The sequence below is a fragment of the Adiantum capillus-veneris genome, chromosome 27 (genome assembly GCF_014529385.1).
Source record: "Adiantum capillus-veneris isolate H3 chromosome 27, ASM1452938v2, whole genome shotgun sequence".
Lineage (NCBI taxonomy): Eukaryota > Viridiplantae > Streptophyta > Polypodiopsida > Polypodiales > Pteridaceae > Adiantum > Adiantum capillus-veneris.
In genome coordinates, this window is record NC_140957.1 from 87,863,012 (window position 1) to 87,887,914 (window position 24,903).

The window sequence follows — 24,903 nt, forward strand, 5'->3', positions numbered from 1 at the left end:
TCATTTGCATACTGTTCTCTCATATCATCAAGTTCATGATGATAAGGAATCGACACAGCTGAAATTTGTGGCTTCCTTGACAAGGCATCAGCCACAACGTTCTTCTTGCCTTCCACATGCACAATCTGAAAATGGAACATGGACAAGATATTTGCCCATCGCATATGCTTCTCAGATAACTTTGTCTGTGTCAAGAAGTATCGCAAGGTCTGATGGTCCGTTTGGACAACAAAGTCTGCACCTAGCAGGTAGTGTTTCCAACTTAAGAGCGCATGAATCACAGCCAGTAACTCTTTCTCATAGACCTGCATGGTCATCTCTGGCCCTTGCAAAATTCTGCTCTCATAGGCTACTACCCTGCCATCTTGCATTAGCACAGCACCAATGCTACTACCGCAGGCATCACACTGGACCACAAATGACTTCCTAAGATCTGGCAACACAATGACTGGATCCGAAGTCATCTTTTCCTTTAAGAGATTAAAAGCTGAAATCTCTTTTTGTGTCCATCTAAAGGTGACTGCCTTCTTTTGAAGAGCATGTAAAGGTGAAGCAATCTCAGGGAAATTTCGGATAAACCTTCTGTAATAGGAGCATAGTCCCAAGAAGCTTCGGACATCATGCACCGTCTTCAAATTTGGCCATGACTTGATCGCTTCAACTTTTGCAGGATCCATTCTGACACCATCCTTTGAGACAATGTGTCCCAGAAAGTGAATCTCTTCCAGAAAAAACTCACTTTTCTTTGCATTGATGAGCAACCTATGACTGCGTAGCTCTTTGAACACAATGGCCAAGTGATGCCTATGCTCCTCTTCATTCTTTGAGTAGACTATCATGTCATCAAAGAATGTACCAACAGACTGCTGGTGTGGACGGAAAATTCTGTCCATCATCCTATTGAACGTAGCAGGAGCATTTGTGAGACCAAAGGGCATCACTAAAAATTCGTAAAGGCCAAACGTTGTTCTAAAAGCAGTCTTGTGCACATCCTCTGATCTAATGCGGATCTGATGATACCCACTCTCTAGATCTATCCTGCTAAACATAGCTGCTCCTTCTAATTTGTCCATAATATCATCAATTCTAGGTATAGGGAACCTATTCTTGATGGTATTCTTGTTCAGTGCACGGTAGTCGATGCACATACGCCATGAGCCATCCTTTTTCTGCACCAACAACACTGGAGAACAGAATGGAGATGAACTGGGCTGAATCAGCCCCTTTTCTAACAGCTCCTGTACTTGGCCCATTATCTCTTTCTGCTGAGCCGCACTAACCCTGTAGGGAGGCTTGTTTGGTGGGCTAGAGCCTGGCACCAAATCTATCGCATGGTCCTCGGGTCTCTCTGGCGGTAATTGAGACGGTAATGAATCGGAAAAACAGTCACTATACTGTTGTAAAAACATTGACCTTTCTTTATCTAGCACAGATAAATTTGATTCATCACAATCTGACACTTCACGTGCAAAAACCAAGTACGCAGAAAGATGCTTTTTCATTACAGAAGTAATAGCAGAAGCTGATACAGTAGGAATAGACTCCCCTTTAAGCTTTACATCCAGAATGTGAGTCTTTCCCCTGCTCTGTACAGTGATCTTTTTGTTGTAGGCATCCATGATTCCTTGTACACGAAATAACCAAGGAATACCTAACAACACATCACATCCGTCCAGTGGCATGATGTAAAATTCTTCAGCATCTACATAGGACTGGATATGTAGACGCAACCTTCCAATGATGGGTGTCACAGCCTCTGTATGGCCAGGACATGCCAAACCTGCCTCTGCTGTATACCCCATCTCTTCAGGTCTGATTCCCAACTTTGAAGCCAATTCTGGGGAAATAAAGTTGGCTTTGGCACCTGGATCAAAGAAGATAAGCATTGTTTGATCCCTAACCTTTCCCCATGCTCTGCAAAGCTCACTTGCGTCTGAATTTGGCTTGTCGCCCACCATATCTGGCACTAGACCAGCCATGGGCTTCTTTCCTTTCTTGTCTTCCTTGTCTTCAGAATCAGCTGGCCTTTTCTTTGTAGGACAATTGTAAGCAATGTGGCCAGGCTGCTCACATATAAAGCATTTGTTCTCTGTCCTCAGGACCTTCTTTTGCTCTTCTGACTTGCGAGGAAAACGTCTTTTCCATTTCTTTGGTGGTCCTTTTTCTGATTCAGCCGTAGCTTTGTCTTTCCCTGTGTTGGCCGACTCCTGAGTCCCTTTAGGAGCCTCATTGGGAACGTGCTTCTTGGCTGAATTTTTCTTGCCTGATCCTGCCTTGACGCCAGTGTTAAATTCACAATCTTCTCCCTTGAGCAAACCATTGCCAGTGTTTGCTACCTCGATGAGCTGCGTCAAAGTAGTGACTTTTGTCTTCGTACAGTACTTTCTCAATCCTTTGGGTAGGCCACAACAGTATTTTTCAATCTGTTCTGTCAATGGCACAAACCTATAGGAAGTTACTGGAAGTAGAGCTTTCCAAAACTTCCGATTGTAATCATCCAGATTTCTGCAAGTGGCAGCATTAAGCTGGTGCCATTCTGTCATGACATCTGCTTCGAAATCATCAGATAACCATGCTGCTGCAAAAATCTGCTTGAAGTAAATCCATGTGGATGGAGCTTGCCCTTGAAGCAATAAAGTTGTCCACCATTGTCCCGCATTCCCTGTCAAGAAAGTGGCTGCCTTGCGGACCTTTGAAGCCTCTGTAAAGTTTCCCCCTGCATAGGCCTTGTCAAACTGCTGGAGGAATGAAAGAGCCTTCTTCCTGTCATCAAACCCTGTAAAGGTCGTGAATGACACTCCTTTGCCACCTTCTTTGTACGGAGTTGGCCTCTCCAGCGGCGTTAAATTGTCATATGGAAGTGACTGAAACATGGGAACACTATTAGGGTTCATCTGTGTTCCTTGGCCGCTATTAACTTGACCTGGAAATGCCATATTTGGCTGCTGATTTGTAATTCCAGCCATACCAAAATTTGCTTGTGGCATCCCAAATTGTCCCTGAGTGCTTTGAAACCCTGGTTGCATACCCATGACATTGTACATGGGGTTAGGCATCATCGTTTGAGCACCCGCAAACACTGTTCCTGGCGTATAAAACTGATTTCCAGGTGCATGACCAGCCATGCTCTGAAATACCGATCCACCTCCAAAATAGCCAGGGTGTACTGAAGGTGGTGGGAAGACCTGTTGCATAGCCTGTAGGTTGCTTCCCTGCCCATTAGAACCAGCTATAGGCTGCTGAAAGGTGGCGGGCTGAACTGGTACAGCTTGAAAAACTGGCATCTCAGCCACCTGTTCTTGCACCTTAGGCATACGTTGTGGAGACTGCATGTTCTCCGTCAAGTGTACAGGTGTTTCCATTGACTGTGCGGTATGAATCACCTGTGTTCGAGCCTTAACAGGCTTTTGAATATGATCCAGTGACCCAACTTGCTGAGACGGAACCGGAGGTTGCAGAAAGGCTAAAAACCTCGGATTCTGCATTACTTGTGTGAACATAGCCACAGCAGTAGCCAACTGGGTCCTGAATATATCATCATCAGTCTGTGGTGGTCTTGAGGACTCACCCACTTCATGTGTCTGTTGACCCTGTGAAAAGGAAACCTCTTCAGTCACATCATCTGGTCTGTCAGCCATAATTGCAATTCCCTGTGTCTGGTCTATGATCCCCTGTGTCTTCAAGCCCAAAACTGACCAAGGCTCACTTCTATGGAAAAAAGTGATTTAATCCCGTCGATGGAACCATGTAACCGGCCTGTTTGATCCAAAAAGGGCGGTAGACTTTACTTTAAACCTTGATTTAGCTTTCACCCATTATTAGTCGTCTATTTTACCTGTATTATCAAGACACAACAAAGGGGAGAGGGACACAGGCTGCTAGGTTGCACCTGTATGAGTGGACAGACACCAGATTGGCCCCTAACTTAGGCGCCCCTTTCGGTATTTCTTTATTATTCAAAAGAGGGAATAAACGCTGTGGTTCCTACAAGCTGCCCCGCACAAACTCGGCTGAATTTCCACTGTTCCAGCCCGATTTCGGCAGCATAACTGTACTAGAACCCTTCACGGTCAGTATTCCCACGCATGGACTGACTTTCCCGACGCATACGGGCACTTTGCAAAACCTGGCGAGAATCTGCAGCACGCTGAATTCTCTGTTTTCAGCCCTGAAAATGCGCCAGATCGCCTGTACAGCGGTCCCCTTGCGTCCCCGAACCTCCTGGGGGTATTAGGGTCCGTTTAGGGCCAAAACCCTAAACCTGCAAAAATACACAGCAGGCTGTAATTCACTGTTTCGGGCTCCGTTCCGCGTGCCGGTCGCATCCCTAGCAAGTCCTCGAGCTCCCGCACCTGTAGGGCTACTTGCCCTTTGAATCGGACGAGATTTCTGGCGTGAAACCTCTCCGAATTCACCTGTACCTGCGGGGGGATTAGCCGCTAGCTAATCCAGTACCTGTGCAAGAGGCTCTTGCCTCGGCAATCGCGCATGAACCCACACAACTGTACATTGGTCAAATGAAGAGCCCACTAGAGGGGCATAACATACTGCCAAAGGGGAGAGAGAGGGCAGTGCGTAGCGTGCAGGGCATCACTCCTGGCACCGCACTGTGCATAAGAGGGAAAGCAAGCACTCCATAGCTCTTAACCTGTGACAAAATCTGAAAATGAGGCTCTCTCCTCTTCAAATTCAGCGCCACTTCTTGTTGCATAAGGCAAGTGCACCAGAAGGTGCCACTTGGCACTTTTACAAGCATTTTCCCGTTTCGGGGTTGCCGCCTAAAAATATCCCAACCGGTTGCCCAGTTGACTTCACGGCAGAGTAAGAAAATGTTCCCTTTGTCATTCCGGAGGTAATGACGCCAACACATTTTCAGGTCCCAAAATAGCAGTTCCCTAAATTTTAGGAGATGCTGCCATTGTATCTTTCTAGGTCATCCGACCCTCTTTGTACACTGCGGCCACATCCAGAACTGAAATGTAGCCTCTGTAGCAAAGGATTCCACTTTGGCTAGTCAATGACCCCACTTGGCTAACCATAGTCCTTGTCCAACCTTAGTGCTCTCTTGCCCTCAGGCCTGGACTCCCTTTGGACAGTTCCACACTAGCTATGCAATGCAGGGCAGTTAGATTTCCCGAGGGGTGTTTCCAAAAAGTGAAAGTAAATAGATAATAAGAAAGAAATCAACAAAAAGGATAGATAGTAGTCACACGTTGGTGACACCACCCCAAAGAGTATCGGTCCCAAACCTTGGCGCCCCTTTCAGTATTTCTTTATATTGCATCAACACAGTACAAGCCGGTACTCGAAACTCTGCACCTTCTCCAGGAAGCATGCCAGAGAATGAGCCCTAACCTCATATTTAAAGGCCCTTGGCCTAAAAAGCAGTTATAGTGAAAAGCCTTCAAAACTCAAAAGCTTCTGGTCCCAAAAGCAATGCCAAAAGCTGCCAGCGTAATTTACGGAAATCCATACAGCTTCCACTTCATCAGCCAGCGCAAAACGTGGAAATCCGTACAGCATGCCACGTCATAATGCCAGCACAATTTTCGAAAATCTACCACGTCATCAGTTTTTGCGTGTGGATCTTGCTTTATTTTAGTTTCTTTATGCCACTGGGGCCCCATCGGACGGGGTCTCCATAAGTTGGTAGGACTTCTTTTTTTGTTACTTGTTCTTCTTAGGGTTTAGGTCCCTCGGCCGGCATCTGCAAGTTGGCTCCATTCTTCAGGGCTTTGACACGTCAGCAGTTTGTTACATCTCCCCTTCTTGAAAGAGAGTAATCGTCCGCGATTACAACATATCTGCAAAACAACTCCAGTTAGTTAAAAAATTTCCGAGGGTCATTCCAAGGGACATTTCCGAGGGACAATCAATTTGCTCTTTTTGTTAAGGAGTTAGCTTCTCCTTTTGTCCAGATCGGTACTCTTGATATTCCGGCGTAGTAAAATTAGCCATCACACCTAGACCGTATTGATCTTTCACGGGTGTCTTGATGCACTAAAATTACATACCCAAGCAATCTCATCCAATTAGGAATATTCAGTAGTTGGCACATCACAATGCAACACAAATGCTTACATATGCATGTTACAAGACACAACAAACAGTGCCGTTGAGCACTCCCCCGAAACAAACGGTCTGCGGTATGAAGCTACTCAACGACTACCTTGTCACTCCCCCCGCAAATAACCTAAAAAGGTCCAGGTCATGAGCTTAGAGGACTGTACAACCAAACGCTCCCCAGTCATCGGCCTGCGTCGTTCGTAGGTTCTAGCCCCCAGGCATCGGCATGCATCGTTCGGAGGTTTTCTAGCATACAACGAAACGCTCCCCAGGCATCAACCTGCGTTGTTCCGAGGTTCAAACAATACCAAAACAGTATTTCTCACTTCTCCACCCGGGAGTAAAATCACCAATCAATGAAACCAATATTAAAACGAGAGTCAAACATTTCAAATCGGCACCAAGACAGGTTCAAAACAGATACCATCCATTTCAAACACATTCCAAACAGGATCACCAAACAAGTTCAAATAAAACTCTAACTTAAAAAGCAATCTTGACATCAATCGAGCTCGAAAAGTCGATTGACTTTCCATTCTAAAACGTGCACCAAAATATTAGGGTTAGGTTCATTCCATAGGGTTGTAGCCGAGCACAGCAGGGTCCATCAGCTCTTGGATAAACCGTGTTTCTTTGGCGGCGATGGTAGTCCCAAGATAGCAATCGCACTAAACCTCCAAGGTCATGTGCCTGTGAAGAGACATCTACTGAGAGATGTCGAGAAATTTCAAGATATAATCTGCTAGGGTTTCCATGGCAAACATTTCAGGATACCCCACTCTGCCAGAAGTTGCACTCCAAAGGAAGATGTCAAAAACCATACAACTTCGGGCAAAATTTTTCTTGAAAGCTTGCCAAGTACTTGGAGTATGCTGCTTGGTAGCTATCAATATCTGCATGGTACTGTCTTTGAGAAAAACAACAGCTCGAAACAAATCTTGGATCCTTCTCTTGCAAGTGATCTTAATGGCTTATGCCCTATAAAACATGAGCGGTGAAGATGGGAACGTGCCTGATGCGCGATGAAGTAAGGGTGGGAGTGCCTAATAAGTCCGGGGTCGAAGCACGAACCTAAAATTTCCAATGAATTTTTGAAAGTGCAATCTTGCTCTGTCTGCTCCTTGGTAGGGCCGGTATGCTTTCAAAAAATCACCACACCTACCATTGTCACAAGACAGGCACCACGTGCCAATAGAAAAGAACAGACTGAACAAACTTTTAGCACTTCAATAACAACTGAACTGAAAGAGAGAGACGACACGCGACACGGAGTGGCGGAATTCCACCCCAAAGAGTATTGGCCCCAAACCTTGGCTCCCCTTTCAGTATTTCTTTATATTGCATCAACACAGTACAAGCCGATACTCGAGACTCTGCACCTTCTCCAGGAAGCATGCCAGAGAATGAGCCCTAACCTCATATTTAAAGGCCCTTGGCCTGAAAAGCAGTTTAGTGAAAAGCCTTCAAAACTCAAAAGTTTTTGGTCCCAAAAGCAATGCCAAAAGCTGCCAGTGTAATTTACGAAAATCCGTACAGCATGTCACGTCATCATGCCAGCGCAAATTTTGGAAATCTGCCACGTCATCAGTTTTTGTGTGTGAATCCTGCTTTATTTTAGTTTCTTTATGTCACTGGGGCCCCATCGGACGGGGTCCCCATAAGTTGGTAGGACTTCTTCTTTTGTTACTTGTTCTTCTTGGGGTTTAGGCCCCTCGGCCGGCATCTGCAAGTTGGCTCCATTCTTCAAGGCTTTGACACGTCAGTAGTTTGTTACACTTAAATGAGTATGTATAAGTATGTTAGAAAGTTTAGAGAGAGAGAGAGAAATGAAATGAAATGAAATGATATATTAACGTCTTCAAAAGGCCAAAATGACCTATGAGACCAGGCTGTTACAACATAGTGAATCTGATACCATGCCCGGAATCAAAAGAACTGAAACAAAAAATACAACTACTACAAGTTGGGACTGTATGGATGTGCCAACTAATACAAAAGGTGCCCGGTACAATGTGGAGTACAATGAGAGAGGGGCGGGGGGGGGGGGGGTGTGAAAGATATGGTAGAGATCCATCCTCATCTGCATTCTGGACGTAGAGAAAGTATGGCTCGAATCCTTTGCTGTAGTCTCCGTCAATATTGTGTAGCTCCCCTCCTCAATCGCGGTCGTCTAGATCTCCCTCTCCCTAGCTCCAATGCTTGGTTTATGAGAATGCCAGTAGTGGTAGTATGAGTGCGGGCAGAGCTCTGCAATGGTGGTTGCTCCTTTGGGTGTCCAATATCTAGTGTAAAGAAATCTGTAATTTGTCTCTGGGATTGTCTTTCTCCAGCCCTCCTCAGTAAAGTGTCTCTATGCCTGTGTAACTCATGTAGATACAGTCCAAGACATCTCTGATCCTCATAACTCATGACCCTAGATAGAGGCCCAAAACCCTCTTTGAACAGACAATGAAAACGGCCTTGTATCTCATAGTACACTGTGCAATGACATGTAATGTAACTCTATCTCTGGCTCTAGATGACATAAGCGGCATATCCTGCTATCTGCTGGTATCCCTCTGAATATGCCAGTCTCAATCTCGAGCTGATGTGAGGATGTGCGTATCTGGCCAATGGCACAACACAAACCATGAGAAAGATGTGTGTCCATATAGCTAGGTCGAATCACAACCCATCCCTTGTGAGGTGGAGAAGATGCTCTCTATAGAAATTCATCTTCATGCCCAACTCTTGTACCGGCTCTATCCATGTCCTCCTCGTGTCCAGCTGGATCAGATCCTGACGAATGAGTAGTAATCTCCACCCTTGTCAGAGACATCAAGGGTGCCTGTAAAGAGTATTGAAACGGAGGCTGCCTGTCCATGGTGAAACTATGTGTTTGAAACCATGATGTCATCTGTGCATACCAGCGTGATGTATCCCCCTGTAGAGCTAACTGTCTGGAGGACTCTAGGGCCAACGTGGCATATCTATCTTTGATAGTATCCCATAGGCTGTGTACAAAGGAGACTAATCTGGTCAGCGCCTCAATCTCCATGGGGAGGCAGCTAACACCGCTGGAATGATATCATGCGGTACGGAGGCCTTGGCTCTAATCAGCCCCGAGAGATCATAGATACCAAGGGCCTCTCCATACGTCTCCAACCATCCTCTGAGAGAGAGAGAGAGAGAGAGAGAGAGAGAGAGAGAGAGAGAGAGAGAGAGAGAGAGAGAGAGAGAGAGAGAGAGAGAGAGAGAGAGAGAGAGAGAGAGAGAGATGAAATGAAATGAAATGTTATATTAACGTCTTCAAAAGGCCAAAGTGACCTATGAGACCAAAGAGTTTCAATGTGGTGGATCTGATACAAAGTCTGAGTAACAAAATAAAAATACTATAGAATCCTAAGCTGCTAGATGTGAGCTAAGCAGCTAGCTGGGCTTGTGTAGGATATGAGAAGGGCAGAGAGGGAAGGATTGCGTGCAGCTAGACAGGCAGGGTTCAGGAGAGGCTTCTCTACTCTTGACCATATCTTGACACTCATGGCCATCATCGAGGAGGGTAGATCTCATGGGAGACGGATCTATTGTAGCTTTGTGGACTTCCGCAAAGCCTTTGACACAGTACCTAGAGCTAGATTGATGCGCAGATTACAGGAGATGGGAGTACCCACAAAGCTCATTTGGGGGATCATGGCATTGTACAGATCAGTAGTAGGGCATGTACGCACCCCTGAGGGACTATCTACACCGGTTCACTCCACTATTGGGTGAAGCAGGGCTGCCCGCTCTCTCCTACTCTATTCAGTATGTATGTGGATGAGGTTTTTGACTACATTGAGAGCGGTGGTGATAGAGGTGCACAGCTGGCAGGGACATGGATTCCACTTTTGTTATATGCTGATGATATTGTGTTGATCTCCGAATCTCCGGAGGGGATGCAATGTCACTTGGATTCTTTGCATAGGTTTGCCCACGAAAGTGGTTTCTCTGTCAACCTTGGTAAAACCAAGGTTATGGTGTTTAATACCACCCCACAGTGGATCAGGAGGTCAGCATTCACATACAGCCAGGAGATTGTGGAGTACACAGATGCTTACACTTACCTTCGAGTGGTTTTTAGCAGACTCGCATTCTCACTCAGGAGAGCAGCAGAGACCAGACTGACTAGAGCCCATGCAACATCGGGTAGATTGGAGAGGATGTGTTTGCAGGTTCGGTTTCAGGAGCCTTGGACGAAACTCTGGCTCTTTGACACTTTGGTGGCTTTTGCATTGCTCTATGGAGCTGAGATATGGGGACCTTCATTGGATCACCAAGGAGGTCGGGTCGCACTGATGGATGGGGGAACATGGAGAAACCTCTCGTCTCTATGATCTCGCAGCTCATTAGAGCCAAGGCATCAGTACCACGTGCCATTATCCGAGGAGAGCTAGCGCCCCCCCCACTAGTGGTTGAGGCGCTCACCAGATCAGTCTCCTTCATACACCGCACATGGGAACTTCCTAGAGACAGATATGTTCACATTGCACTTGAGTCCTCTCGACAATTAGCCATACAGGGAGATACTACATGCTGGTATGGGGAGATGACATCATGGTTTCAGGCGCACGGGTTCAGCATAGACAAGTTGCCACCCTTCAAGTAATCATTGGATGCACCATCTCTCACTCTTACACAGTCTGAGATCACCTGGCTCATCCGCCAAGACCTGACCCAGCTAGACACCAGGAGGACATGGATACAGCTAGCACAGGAGCTGGGCACGAAGATGGCTTTCTACAGAGACCATCTTCTCTAGCTTACGGAGGATGGTTTTGTGACGAGACCCAGATACATGGACACCCACTTGTCTGATGGGATACGATGTGCTATTGGCTAGTTACGCACATCTTCTCACCAGCTGCGGATTGAGACTGGGAGATACAGCCGAGTACCAACAGAGGCCAGGACATGCCCCTTGTGTGACATGGAGCCTGAGACAGAGTTGCACTACACATGCCACTGCCCCGTCTACTACGAGATACGAGGCCGCTTCCATTGCTTGGTCAGAGAGGTTTTTGGACCACTCTCTAGAGTCATGGGATACGAGGATCAAAGATGCCTGGGTTTGTTCTTGCTCGAGCTGCGCAGACAAAGAGATAGCCTGATGAGTGGAGAGGCTAGCCGGTCTCAGAGACGGATCACAGATTTCTTTAGAGCAGACACGGGACAGCCCGCAGGAGCCACTCCCACAGCAGAGCTCCCTTTCGTCTCACACCAGAGGCACACTGATCGACCGAGCGATTGAGCTGGGGAAATCCAAGCGCCCACGACTGCGGAGGACTAAACAGCATCGACAAAGGCTACATCAAAAGATTCGGAGCACTCTGGTCAGGCATGCACGACGCCTAGTCAGACTACTACTATGGAGGAGATTGATGAGATCTGCCAACGACCGATGCTAGATCTCCTCTGATTTAGCTATCCCAGCAAGCCGGCCATTTTGCTTAGTTCACATCGACCACTCTAGGATCCCATAGTATATTCTATGTTTTGTTATGTTGTTATTTTGTTACTCTGACTTTGTTTCAGATCCACCACATTGTAACTTTCTAGTCTCATAGGTCACTTTGGCCTTTTGAAGACGTTAATATAACATTTCATTTCATTTCATCTCTCTCTCTCTCTCTCTCTCTCTCTCTCTCTCTCTCTCTCTCTCTCTCTCTCTAGCTAGATTGATGCATTTGCATGGTTGTACTACCCTCAACATATATACATGCACATATCCCTAGTACTAGAGCTCCACCCATCCCCATAGATCTCATCACCCACCAGACGACCTTCTCTCTCTTATTTTGTACCAATCTGAACTATTTTGTCTTTTCCGATAGACAGAGGACATACACGCATATGTAGTTGATATGTCTCATAGGCCGACTTCGGCCTCACATAGATGTTAAAAAACTCTCTCTCTCTCTCTCTCTCTCTCTCTCTCTCTCTCTCTCTCTCTCTCTCTCAGGATACACCCATAGACACACACAGACACAGAGAGAGAGAGAGAGAGAGAGAGAGAGAGAGAGAGAGAGAGAGAGAGAGAGAGAGAGAGATGAAATGAAATGATATATTAACATCTTCAAAAGGCTAAAATGACCTATGAGACCAATCTGTTACAAAGTGGTGAATCTAATACCATGTCTGACTACAAAAAAAGAGATACTAAATTGAATCTAGAAGTGCTACTAGCCGGAACTGTGTGGGGTATGTGTGATGATTGATACAATGGGTGCCCAAATACAAGAGAAAGATACAATGGGTGATGAATCCATCTTGATCCCTGACTGGTTCGGCTCGCTACTGCTGCGCACGCGTGCTCGCCATCGCCTTCAGCGCCCCCTCTCGCTGCCCTGTCCCGCCTCAGCCCCTCGCTGCCTGAGTTGCCAGCCCTTCACGCGCGCTACCTGAGTTAACCGCCCGCTTCTCACTCCCTCCTCCTCGCGCTGCCCGTAGCATGCCCATATTCCCCCACCTCGTCTCTCTGTCGGAGCTGGTTCACAGCAGTACCGACTCACTTCGTTCGTTTCGACGCCTTCGACTCCCCTTCGTTCGTTCGTCCTTGCAGCAGTAGACACAAATGGAGGATTTTGCTCCACCAAAGAAGGACTCCATTGCAGCCCCCTCGCCCGACCCTGCAGAACCCACCATCCGACTTGCTCTCTCGCCGACAGAGCAAGCGAGCTTAGATGCAGAGGTGGCGCGCCTTCAGGCCACCTCTGTTATCTGCAAGATTCTCAGAACCAGACCTTGCAGAGGGGAGGTGCACGGTCTCCTTCAGGCCCGCCTTCTTGCAGAGGTGGGCAAGATCCTCGATTTTCAGCTTTTCGGACGTGGCTACAACCAGATAGAGTTTAAGACTCCCGAGATGGCATCCAAGATCATCACGATGAGCCCCCTGGCCATCCAAGCAATTCGAGAGCACTTTCAACAGTGGCGCCACGGTTTCGACCCAGCTACCAACGTTCTTGTTGAGGAGGCAGACCTACCCATCTCAGTTTGCTTCCTCGGCCTACGGAGGGAGTACCTTCCGCTCCTTTCCAGGATAGGCTCAGCGATTGGGACTGTCCTGGAGACACCTCACACGTCAGCCTCTGTTGCTGCCAAGGCAGCCGGCATCCCCACAATACGTGTTCTGGTTCGGGACACCCACACTCTCCCGAAGGTCATCTACTACCTCGGGTGAGAGAGAGAGAGAGAGAGAGAGAGAGAGAGAGAGAGAGAGAGAGAGAGAGAGAGAGAGAGAGAGAGAGAGAGAGAGAGAGAGAGAGATGAAATGATATATTAACGTCTTCAAAAGGCCAAAATGACCTATGAGACCAATCCGTTACAAAGTAGTGAATATGATACCATGTCTGGGTACAAAAAAAGAGATACTAAAATGAATTTAGAAGTGCTACTAGTAGCTGGAACCATGTGGGTATGTGTGACCACTAGGAGGTGCCCAATAATGGAGGGTCATGTAATGGGTGATGAATCCATCCTCATCTATACTCTAGATGTCGAGATAGTATGGCTCAAATCCTTTGTTGTAGTCTTTGTCGATGCTGTGAAGCTCTTCTCTTGAGTCCTGGGCTTTTCGATCTCCCTAGCTCCAATGCTCGGTCAATGAGAGTACCACGGGTGTGAGTATGAGCTGAGCTTTGCAATGGTGGTTGCTCCTCTATCTTTCTAGTGTCTAGCGTGAAGAAAACACTAATCTGTCTTTGGGATTGTCTCTCTCCAGATCTCCTCAGTAAACTATCTATGTGTCTGTGTAACTCAAGTAGATACAATCCAAGACATCTTTGGTCCTAATAGCTCATGACTCTGGAGAAGGGTCGGAAGTCCTCTCTGGATAGACTTAAAGACTTTGTGTTGTAGCTCTCACATGCAACCGAAGAAGAAACACCTGCCTTCTGCTAGAAACATGGCCAACTATGAAATTATGAAAGGAGACATAAGATTCTTTATAAAACCTCAAATAGTTGTTTCGTCACCTTGTTTTTTGTTTGTTTAGAAACATCTCAGGTGTTTCGAGTTTGCAAAGCGGGTTTTTATGTTACTATGCTCTGCACTCATCATCATGCCAACCATTTTGTGGGCCAGTACATCATGGTCGTGTAGTAGTTGGCACTCTGTGTGGGAAAGCGTAAGCGGCTGAACTATGCAATATATATGCACACTTATCAGGCACTTGGATACCCTTGTCTATGCGGACGATATTGTTCTCATTGCTGACTCACAAGAGAGGCTATAAAGACAGTTGGATGCACAACGGTTCTATGCACAGAATATAGCTTTGTTTGCAAATTTTGGCAAGACCAAGGTGATGACATTCAACACCGCAGCACAGTTGATGAGGGCATCAACACGAATGTTTACTTATGGCCAAGAGGTGATGTAAAGTCCTACACAGTTGGGAGTTGTATTTACAAGGACCCTCTTTCTCTATGACAAAGGCAGCAACTTCGAGAGCGGCACAAGCATTAGGAAGAGGATGGGGTGTAGGAGGGCCTCTTTATTTGCCATGAGATTATGGAGGTGATTAACATTTTGACGAATAGGTATACGCCATGTGTGCAAGAATGGTGGGTGTGTAAGAGATGTGTAAGAGTGGTCAAAGGATGCACTTTCCACCCCCAAAAAGAGGGGGACAATTTTATGATTTTTGGCCTTCCATAACTCCCACATATGATCTCCGATTTGAGCGGAGATCATAGATCTACAATCTACGCGTCGAGCTCTTTCCATAGATATGCTACATGATATGGTTTTACCCGTTAGATTTTAAATTCGAATTTGGGGGGAAAATTTGAATTCGAATAAACTAACTGTTTTGCCTGTTTGAATTCAAAAGCTGTCCTTTGATTACTTTCTTAGTACAAAAGGTTTGACTTAAACTGCCAAATAAAGAGGCCCTCCTAGACCCCATTCTCTTCCTAATGGATATGCAGCAATTGCTTAGATGGAGTGGATGTGCTCACTGATACAGTTTCAAGAGCCCCGCACTAAGCTTTGGCTGTTTGATGTGTTGGTGACATCCACATTATTGTATGAGCTATAGATTTGGGGACCTAGTCTAGACCGTCGTGGTACGTTTGGTTGGATGTATGATGGATGGAGAGATATAAAGAGACCACTAGTGATCTCTAGGATGATCTGATCCAAGGCCGCAATGCCACATTAGATCTAGTGGAATTGGTCGGTTTCGTTGGATGTATGATGGATGGAGAGACCACTAGCCACTGTGATCGCTAGGATGATCTGATCTAAGGCTGCAATGCCACATGAGATTCAGTGGAATTGGGAGCTACATTGATTGTGGTTGAGCCATTTACTAGATCAATATCTTGCATACATGGCTTGTGGGAGTTTCTAGGTCATCATTATACTGGATTGATTCTCCAGTCATCTTGACAGCTATAGTGGGGGGAGACTCTAGATGTTACTATGCATAGATGTCAACCTGGTTTGAGTTGCATGGCTTCACTAAGGATGGATTGCCACCCTTTCATTACTCCTTGAACGCACCATCACTTGCATCCACAGGTTTGGAGGTGAACAGAATCAACAAACGATGTGGCACCTAGATTGATACAAAGAGGACATGGATGACTGCTCCTAGGGGGTTTCCGAAGAAAATAGCTCTTTACAAAAATCATTTTCTTCACATTACTGAGGTGGACCTTCTCTCATGAGCTACAGATAGAGACATGTAGATACACTTTAGTACCCCCAGATCAGTGGATATGCCAGCTATGTGACAAAGAGCAAGAGACATAAGAGCATTTCTATGTTGATGCCCTGTATATTATGAGATATGCGGACAGCTTCATTGTTTCTTCAAAGAGGGATTATGGCCTCTGTCCAGGTGATGGATTACATTGAGAGATGCCTTCGGCTATTCTTGCTGGAGCTATGTTGGCACTAACAGCCTTTATTACAAAGTTCCTGCATGCCTTAGACTAGAGCCCATTTAGAGGCACGTGATATATTTCTTCCAGACCAGCAGCTTTCAGCATGACCCCAGGACACGTCGGTTTCCAGCTCATGGGACTTTCCTAGATAGAGCTACAGAGATTAGTAGATCTCAACGCCCTCGTACCGCTCACAGATCAAGTCCCCAACATATATCTTATTGCCCCATCTAGGCCATTATTGAGAGGTATCGAGCAACTCCTACAAGGTTCTTTGCAGAGGAGGAGATTGACGCCATGATGCGGTGGCCCATGGGAGCTCATGTGAGGATATTTACAGCAGCACCCACTGAGGAGATCAGGCTTTAGTGGATAGACACCAGCTGGCTGACAAAGATGTAATTTTATGCTCTCATAGGTCTTTTAGGCCTTTTGAAGATGTAACTAAACATTTCATTCATTTTGAATACTCTCGTATAATAGATGCAATCACTTGGAGAGAACTAGTGTGGGTGGAGGTGGGAAGGATGTGACATCTTCTTGGTAAGGAGTTGAAAGAGCGTGGAAAATCTCATGGACTAGAAGATGCAAAAGCAAATAGATCTAGCCTGGCGAGGTGAAGATCCAAAAGCTTTGCATATATAGCCATAGACTTATCTCTCAAGGAAGGAAAGATTTTGATCAAAACGCTAAAAGAGTATAGAGATGTATTCGCATGGTCCTACAAGGACTTGAAAGGGGTAGACTTGGAGATATGTCAGCATCAATTCCTATGAGGGAAGATGCAAAATTGTCAAGACAAAGGCCATAATACTTATAAGGGGCATATGGGTGTGTTTGCTCCAAATTCTGTAAGTGTGTACTTTTATTCTTTCGAATTTGTTGTCACTTTCACCAAAATGCATTCATGAAAATATTTGATCGATTGTGTGAAAACCAATTGGCAGCTTTTTTATAATAGCTATATGACCTGACTCATCTTGTTTGTGAAAGTTCACTGATTTTGTATTATATGCTGGATTAACAGATTGATGCTGATCGGACAAAAGAGGAGGTGTTTGAATCAGTCAGGCCTCTCTTTGTATCATTTGCAAAGAAACCTATGAACCGATCATAAACATTGAGACAATCCCAGCATTGAGCTGATCAGCAGGATTTTTTGGTCAATTAAATATGCTCTACATCTCAGCATTATTCACAATGTGGTAGCTTATGTTTCCCAACATCCTGCTCTGGAAGTCACGACATGTTCTACGACTTGTATACTAGTCTTCAGGGATAAAGATTTTTTGGTTAGGCTCTGATTGTCCATACAATTTTGGCTCTGAGATAGATTTCTATATGATAGTTTAACTTCGATGTAAAGGCTTAGTTTTGAAGAAGTGCTAATCAAGGAATGCTCTAGACTCTAAGCTTAGAGAGCATGGATTAAGGTGCATAGCCTAGTGGTTAAGGTGAATATGTGGGTGCATAAAGACCCTGGTTCGACATCCACAGCTTCTTTCAAATTTCAGTTGTACCTCAAAAAAGAAAAGAGGTCTCACATTAATGGCTATTTAAAGCTGCAAAACCATTAAAAACAGTATGCTAGGGAGGTTTTTGTGTGCTAGACACTACGGTAAGGACTCTTGGAATTTGGGTCCCCTTCGGCTTCAATATAGAGAGATCATGCAAAGCTTGAATTTCTCTATTATCAACATCGGTCAAGGGAACCATTGGTGGCAACCAGGTGTTTGGATCAATTTGTTTATCATTAGTTACTGAACCATCATTGCCCTAAAATTGATCATCCTAAAGGCCTACAGTAGGCTATAATAACTCTGCAAAGCCTCTTTGTCCAATGATACATATGCAGCTTATAGGCACCTTTGATAGCTAATGTATTAACTTTTGACCTTCCAATTCTTTCTCTCTTTTATCTTCCACCTAAAGTTCTTTCACCCTTTAATTCAAACTTATTTGATTTCAATTTAGATTTTCCATTTTAGATGAATTGGGGGGCATTGCTTCTAGGTGTTCCTTTTCAACTTATCTCTATTGTTTTAAGGCTTCTGATGTCGTTAAACCTTTTACATCTTTTGAGAGACAATTAAGGGATAGGGATCTCATTAAAGAAAACTCGTTTTAAGTTCTTAAGCTCATGCATAAACCTGAAACCAGCATTTGGAGGAGTTTTTGCTCCAAATAAGATGTGGCAATCCCCTAAACTCATCTTCATGCCAATGAAAGTGATGTTTAGAGAAGTCTTCCCATAAAGGTACATCAAATCTTATGGCTACTCGATGACTCGAAGTCGAAGTTACTATGAAAATAGGCAAGCCATATGCTACATGTTTAGGGGTTGGGGGTCACATATCAATCCTTAAGGTGTTCTTTGATTTGGAAAGACATTTTTGCTACGTACGGAACATCAAGCAAAAAAACCCTCACATTTTGAAACCCTCCGAACAATTGGCATAATTATTGCTTTGATGAGATTGTAAAGTGGACTTGATTGCACAAGCAGTGAGGGTGAAGCTTGTTTGTTAGGAATAGCTAGTTTGCTTCATGCTCTTTGTATTTTCTATATTGGAGATTTGGATCATATAACGATGATGTAATTTTCCAGTTTTGTAGGTGTTGTAGTCCTTTTATATACGTAAATAAACATTTCATGTCATTTCACCTATGTGCGTGCATGCGCGTGTGTAAATTTTAAAGGCATTGCTCTGTTAAATTCTTGGACTTTGTCTTAGTTCTTGTTTAGAACCGTCTCAAGTGTTAAGACACTTGCTCTTTATCTCTCTATATTTAACCCAATCCTAACTAATTACACTAGAGGGATACCATCTCTTATGTTTAAAGTGATAATATGCATACCACATTACATTTTCTTGGCTTTTCTTACCCTTTGACCTAATGTAAATTATCCCTATCTTGGCCTAGTAGTTGATCCTCGAGTAAGGGGATGTGCGAGGACTACTTTTTTTTTCCACCATCAATGCGGGGAAGGAAGTAGGGAGAAACTATACACATATCATGTATTTACATATGTACATTGATGTACATTACACCCTCGAGGGGCAACCGTGGGAACCACCCCCCCCAATAGGGAAGGAGAATACACCCAAGAGAAGGCAACTTGTGAGCCTCGAACCCTCAACCTTGGGGTTCCATGGATGCATGTGCCCTCTTGCTCTAAATTTTGTTGATGTGGCCAACCATTCTGGAGTTCTCCTCTCCTTGCCATCTGCTTGGGATAAGATCATCTCTGGGCATGGCTCTAGCTCACTTGTTGACCATGGTTTTTACCTCTTACCTGGTAAACATCAAACCCTAACTTTGAATTTGTCTTTCTCTTTCCTCCTCAGACTGATGCACGTAAACCCTATGGGGTTTTATGTGGCCATGGCACTATGGTGCTATTGTGATTTCTTGTCATATAGACTGGCTACTGGATTCCTGGAATTGAAAAGTACTGCATTTTATTGTCTTGCTGATGACTATATAGTAAGAGGATGGTGTTGCCCATTTCTTCTTGCTGTGCTATGGCCACTACCTAAAACTCTCCCTTGTTGCTGGTTTCTCTGGTATTTTTCTCCTATTGGGTTTACACTACCTATATGTGGCATTATCTGGGTCATATTGCTATGAAAGATGCTCCATTTTGTACGTGCGTGCTCACATGGGCGGATGAGACATCTGGAGGCATGTTGAGACGTGGCATGAGAGGTGAAGCTTTTCTGTGAATATGATATTAGATGACCTTACAAAATTTTGATACTCTGATATGTGGATTCATATGATGTTTTGATTGGGGATTGCAGGTATTTCATCTTGATCAGAATTATTGGATCCTTCCTTGGGAACCTAGCATTTTTTTGTTGTCCTGCTACTTTGATTTATCGCGGTTGAAACTCAGAATGAGAAGAGTATGGGCTTTTGGTCTTTAAACTTGTTTTTGAATGATGGCTTTAGCAATTGCCTAATTCCTTGATAGATGTGTGTGTGAGAGAGAGAGAGAGAGAGAGAGAGATCGATCAACATTTCCATCACCCAAGTGTGGTATATTGGTTATCCCATTTCCCTCTTGAGTAATAGTATTGAGTTCAAGACTCATCAATAAAAACATTCACTTTCTACCATTCACCATTTTAAGTGCAAAAGTATGGCTATTAGGAAAAGTACACACACACACACACACACACACACACACACACACACACACACACACACACACACTCTCCTGTCAAGGGGAGTTGGCCTAGCAATAAAGTTGAGGGGCTTTAAGGGCGCCTGCTATCACAAGAAGATTTAGAAATTTTCTCACGTAGGAAAAGTCTTTTTCAGTGTTTTTCATACAATGCATAACATCATGAGCTTCTGCTCGAGAGGCACCTCATACCTAGCTAGGTACAATTGGGGGCAGGGGACCATCGCCCCCCCCACCGGGCCGGCGGTCCCCTATCCCCAATCGTACCTAACAAGGTATACGGTGCCTCCCTCACAGAAGCTCATGATGTTGAGGTAAGTCACGCTGTGGGATTATTGTGAGAATTTATCCAAAACTTCTTGTGTATGGTTCAACCCATGGGACACATGGGTGTGGGTGTGTAGGAGCAATCCCATAAAACTAGTTGATGTAAAGCATTAGATTGCACCAAAAAAAAAAGCGCACACACCTTTCTTGATGTGTAACCATGCAACGGCAATGTCTTGAAAACTTTTGTTGGCTTGGAAAATCTTGTTAGTGGACCCAAGAGTAGTTCACACTAAGGCTAAGGCTATTTCAAAAAGGGTGCATGCATCCACACCAATAGAGCAGTAGTGAAGGTTAGGTCGCCACGAGGTGGTCGGGCCAGCCGGCATTGAAATACTCAGTGTCATTTTCCCAAGCAAAGGCTGTATAAATTATAGGCTATCACTCATTGGCTAGTGTTAGAAGTTTCAACATCAAGGCTCATCTTTCCTCCATTTGTTAAGAACAAGGGTACTAGTAGCAGTCAAGTGGAAATGTGCAAGCTTAGAGGTGGGATCGATGGTAGGCATGAAACATTCTTGCAAGGAGGAGGAGACTCAACCATGGAAAATGTTAAAAAAAAGATGGCAACTTTCTTATGCTCCGAGAGAGCTATCATATCAAACTTCACCATTCTTGCAAGGAGGAGGAGAATCACTAATGGTAGACGCTAACAAAAAGCTGGCAACTTTCTTATGCCTCAACACTAGTTTGGTGATTGAACACTTTAGTGACATGTTTTCCCACCAAGTTATTGCATTTATTGGACTACATATGGAGTCCTTAGTGAAGGGTGGATTTTTGGGTGCAAATCTGGACCATTGGAAAAAGCTAGTCGACTAACGCCACATGACAAGCTAATGATAATTTTAACTTATTTTTTTAGGCCCTTGTGAGAGGGTGTTGACATTTGTGTGCCACTGTCTTGAAAGAGGGGCATTGAGTTTTGTGTCAAACATGATTTTTTATGCTTTTGGAATATATTGTAATGTAAATAGTTCGTTGTTACACTTTTTTTTCAAAAAAAGATAATATTGTATTGTGACACTACATGTTTAAGAATAATAGTCACTTTCTATTTTTCTCAAAAATGCTTTTTATTAGGAAATTCTTGTCAATAGCCTTATGTAGGCCATAGTGAATTTTCACCTTGTTTCATAAGGCTAGAAACACATTTTGCATGTGTTCTGTATAGTCGAATAGGAGAAAACGTTGGAACATTCACTCTATGAAAAGTTTTAAGTTGAAAATTTGATCAAAAATTAAGTTGCTATGAATTCTGTAAAAAATTACATTCTTCATGTTTTTAAAGTCTATTAAATAGATATAAGCCATAAAAACATAAAATTAATCCTCAAGTCCTAGTTCCGATGGCGATGTGCTTATGAATAGAAACTCGTAATATTTAAAACGTTGAGAAAGGGGTTATGAAGCTCTTTTGAAGAAAAGTAACATGTATTAATCGAATTTTTTAATCTTGAGTGGCACTCTTTTGGTAAAAATCAACAAAGTACATATTTGTGGGGGTTCTAATCTCTCATAAACATCAAGAATATATGCTTCTCATGAAATCTTTCTTGTGCAAAATTCTTGAAAATAAACAATTCTCCTTTGCTATCATGAAATTAAAGTCATATATGTCCCAATAATGTCATTATCACGTGATTTGAAATGATTTATTGGTATTATGAAAGCTTTTGAATTTAAGCTTAGTTCTATATTTAGTTTTTCATGAAGTAAAAAATGAAATTTAGCTCACTTAAACATCAAATATTTTCTATCTCATGCACAAGATATATAGAGTGAGTGCACATATTACATTATGCAATCTTTAATCACATAAAAAAAGAAGGTTTTACTGTGTATAGATGAATTCAAAAAAATGGCTTATTAGACTTGCACATTTTCCACTATTTAATCTACTCACAAACAATTTTTTTAGTACGTAAAACTTGAGCAAATGGGTAGTTCAACTCTAAACAGTATTCTTAAAATTCTCAATGATGCACGTCCACTAATGTTCTTCAAAGCTTGTGCCACCAATTTTTATACGTGGTTGACTATAGTTTTGTGGAAGTACTAGTAGCTTCTAACTCACAAACGAGAGAGAGAGAGAGAGAGAGAGAGAGAGAGAGAGTTTCATGCTTGTCAAAAATAGTTTTTATAACCATATAAAAATTTAAAGCAATTTCATACTTACATAAGTTTTTCTAAGCTCTACAAAAGACTTTGCTATCATTAGTTTTGCTATGTGGCACTAATCAACAAATTGAATCCAACGTGCTATTGGAATTAGGGTTGCAGAGAAGCGCACACAGCTTGGAGAAGACGAAGGAAGCTCAAGGCACACAATGGGAGTGTATTACTTAGTGCGCAATGGAAAGATAGATAGCCCTAGAGCGATGGGCATATATACAATGCAAGCTCAACGCACACAATGGAGAGTGTATTACTTAGTCTCTGCAATGGAAAGATAGATAGCCCTAGAGTGGTGGGAGTATATACAATGCACGGGAAAAAAACCTCCTAAAGAGGAACAAAATGCCCCGTCGGTCCTAATGTGTTCACACACATCACTACCACATGTATATGGTAACAAATCCCCCCTAGAGTGATGCGGTGAACGAGAGCTGGCACATGAGTAAAGGGAAGTGCCATGCCCTGAGGACATGATCAGTCCACAAAGGGGAGTAAGCCCAAAGCTTTGCGGAAAGCTTCGAGCTTCTCACGAGACAATGCCTTTGTGAAAAGATAGGAAAGGTTGTCCTGTGTTGGCACATAAGCCAAGCTGGTCTCTCCTACTGAGAGCCTCTCCCTGACATAGTGGTAATGCACCTCAATGTGCTTTGTGCAAGCATGAAAAACTGGGTTCCTTGCAACTGCCAATGCACTCTGACTGTCACTATAGATAGTGTTGGCAGTGTCCTGTTCAACACCCAAATCAGCCATAAGGCGTCTGAGCCATATACACTCAACCGTAGCTGTGAAGATTGCCCTGTACTTAGCCTCACAACTTGAAGTGGCCACAATAGGTTGCTTCTTGCTCAACCATGATATACATGAATTTCCAAGCATGTGAAACAAAAACCACTCGTGGACACTCGCGTGTCAAAACAACCAGCCCAATCTAAGTCCGAAAAAGCATGTCAATCTGGCGGAAATGATCCCCCCTTAGGATAAAACAAGCCAAGATGTAAAGTGCCACTAAGGTAGCGAAAAATCCTCTTGACAGCCTGTCAATGCTTAGACCCTGGGCTATGGATAAATATGTTGACTTGTGAGACTGCAAACTGAATATCCAGCCTCGTGTTGCATACATAAATGAGGCATCCAACAGGAGTTTGGTAAAGAGTGACATCAGCAGGATCACCAACGTCATGAAGACTCAATTTCAAACCTGTTTTCATGGACGTGGCAATAGGTTTGCAATCCTCAAGTCCAAATTTACATAGCAATGTCTCTATGTAACTTTTCTGACACAAGGCAATACCACCATCACACTGCTTAAATTGTATACCCAAGTAATGATGCAACATTTTTCAAATATTTCATCTTGAAAGTAGCATTCAAATCAGCCTTAAATTCATCAATATGTCTCTCATTTGGTCCAATGATCAACAAATCATCTACATAAAGAACCACAATGAGAAGTACATTATTCTCACGCTTTACATACAATGTGCTTTCTGTTGGACTGTTATAAAAGCCTTGTTTGACCAAATGAGTGTCAGATTTCTATACCAAGCACGAGGAGATTGCTTCAACCCATACAAAGCCTTCTTACATCTGCACATTTTTCCTCTTGTCCTTTCTTGACAAAACCGCGAGGCTGCGTTACATAAAATTCCTCAAATATGTCACCATTCAAGAAAGCAGTAACAATGTCTGATTGATGTACATCCCAACCAAAATGAGCTGCAAATGCACATAGAAAACGCACAGTAGTCATACGACAAGTGGGAGCAAAAGTCTCTTCATAATCTATGCCTTTTTGCTATGCATAACCCTATGCAACAAGTCGAGCCTTATGTCGATCGATCTCACCATCCAGCTCGCGTTTCAACTTGTAAACCCACTTTGTACTAATGGCCTTTTTGCCAGGAGGCAAATCACATAGAGTCCATGTGTCATTTTCTATAAGTGCGTCATATTCTGATTGCATGGCAGCCATCCAATTTTTTGAATTTTGTGCTTCATCAAAAGGCAGAGGTTCCTCAACATCATGTAAGTAAGCTAGACACAACCAAAGCATAACAATCCGATGCATAAGATGCATGGCCAGAGCCTGAACAAGTACGACTAGACAAATGTGCATCCAATTTACAATCACGTAATGTATGCACCAGCCATTTTGGCATACCTCTACCCTGCTCATTTTCAGCCCTTTCCTCATCAAGTACATCATGTACATCTGCATCAGTAGTAGGCTGA

At 43.8% G+C, this 24,903-nt stretch overlaps 1 protein-coding gene across 4 annotated transcripts in view; it reads left to right on the forward strand.

Annotated features, from left to right (window-relative positions):
* Positions 1–17,897, forward strand: part of LOC147422345 (UMP-CMP kinase 3-like) — a 94,554-nt gene extending 76,657 nt beyond the window's left edge. For all 4 annotated transcript variants that reach the window (XM_086502544.1, XM_086502545.1, XM_086502546.1 and 1 more), the window contains one exon: positions 17,002–17,897. In XM_086502544.1, the coding sequence (XP_086358670.1) occupies positions 17,002–17,091 (90 nt within the window). In that variant the 3' untranslated portion in view covers positions 17,092–17,897. The remainder of the gene's footprint in view (positions 1–17,001) is intronic.
* Positions 17,898–24,903: the final 7,006 nt, after the last annotated feature.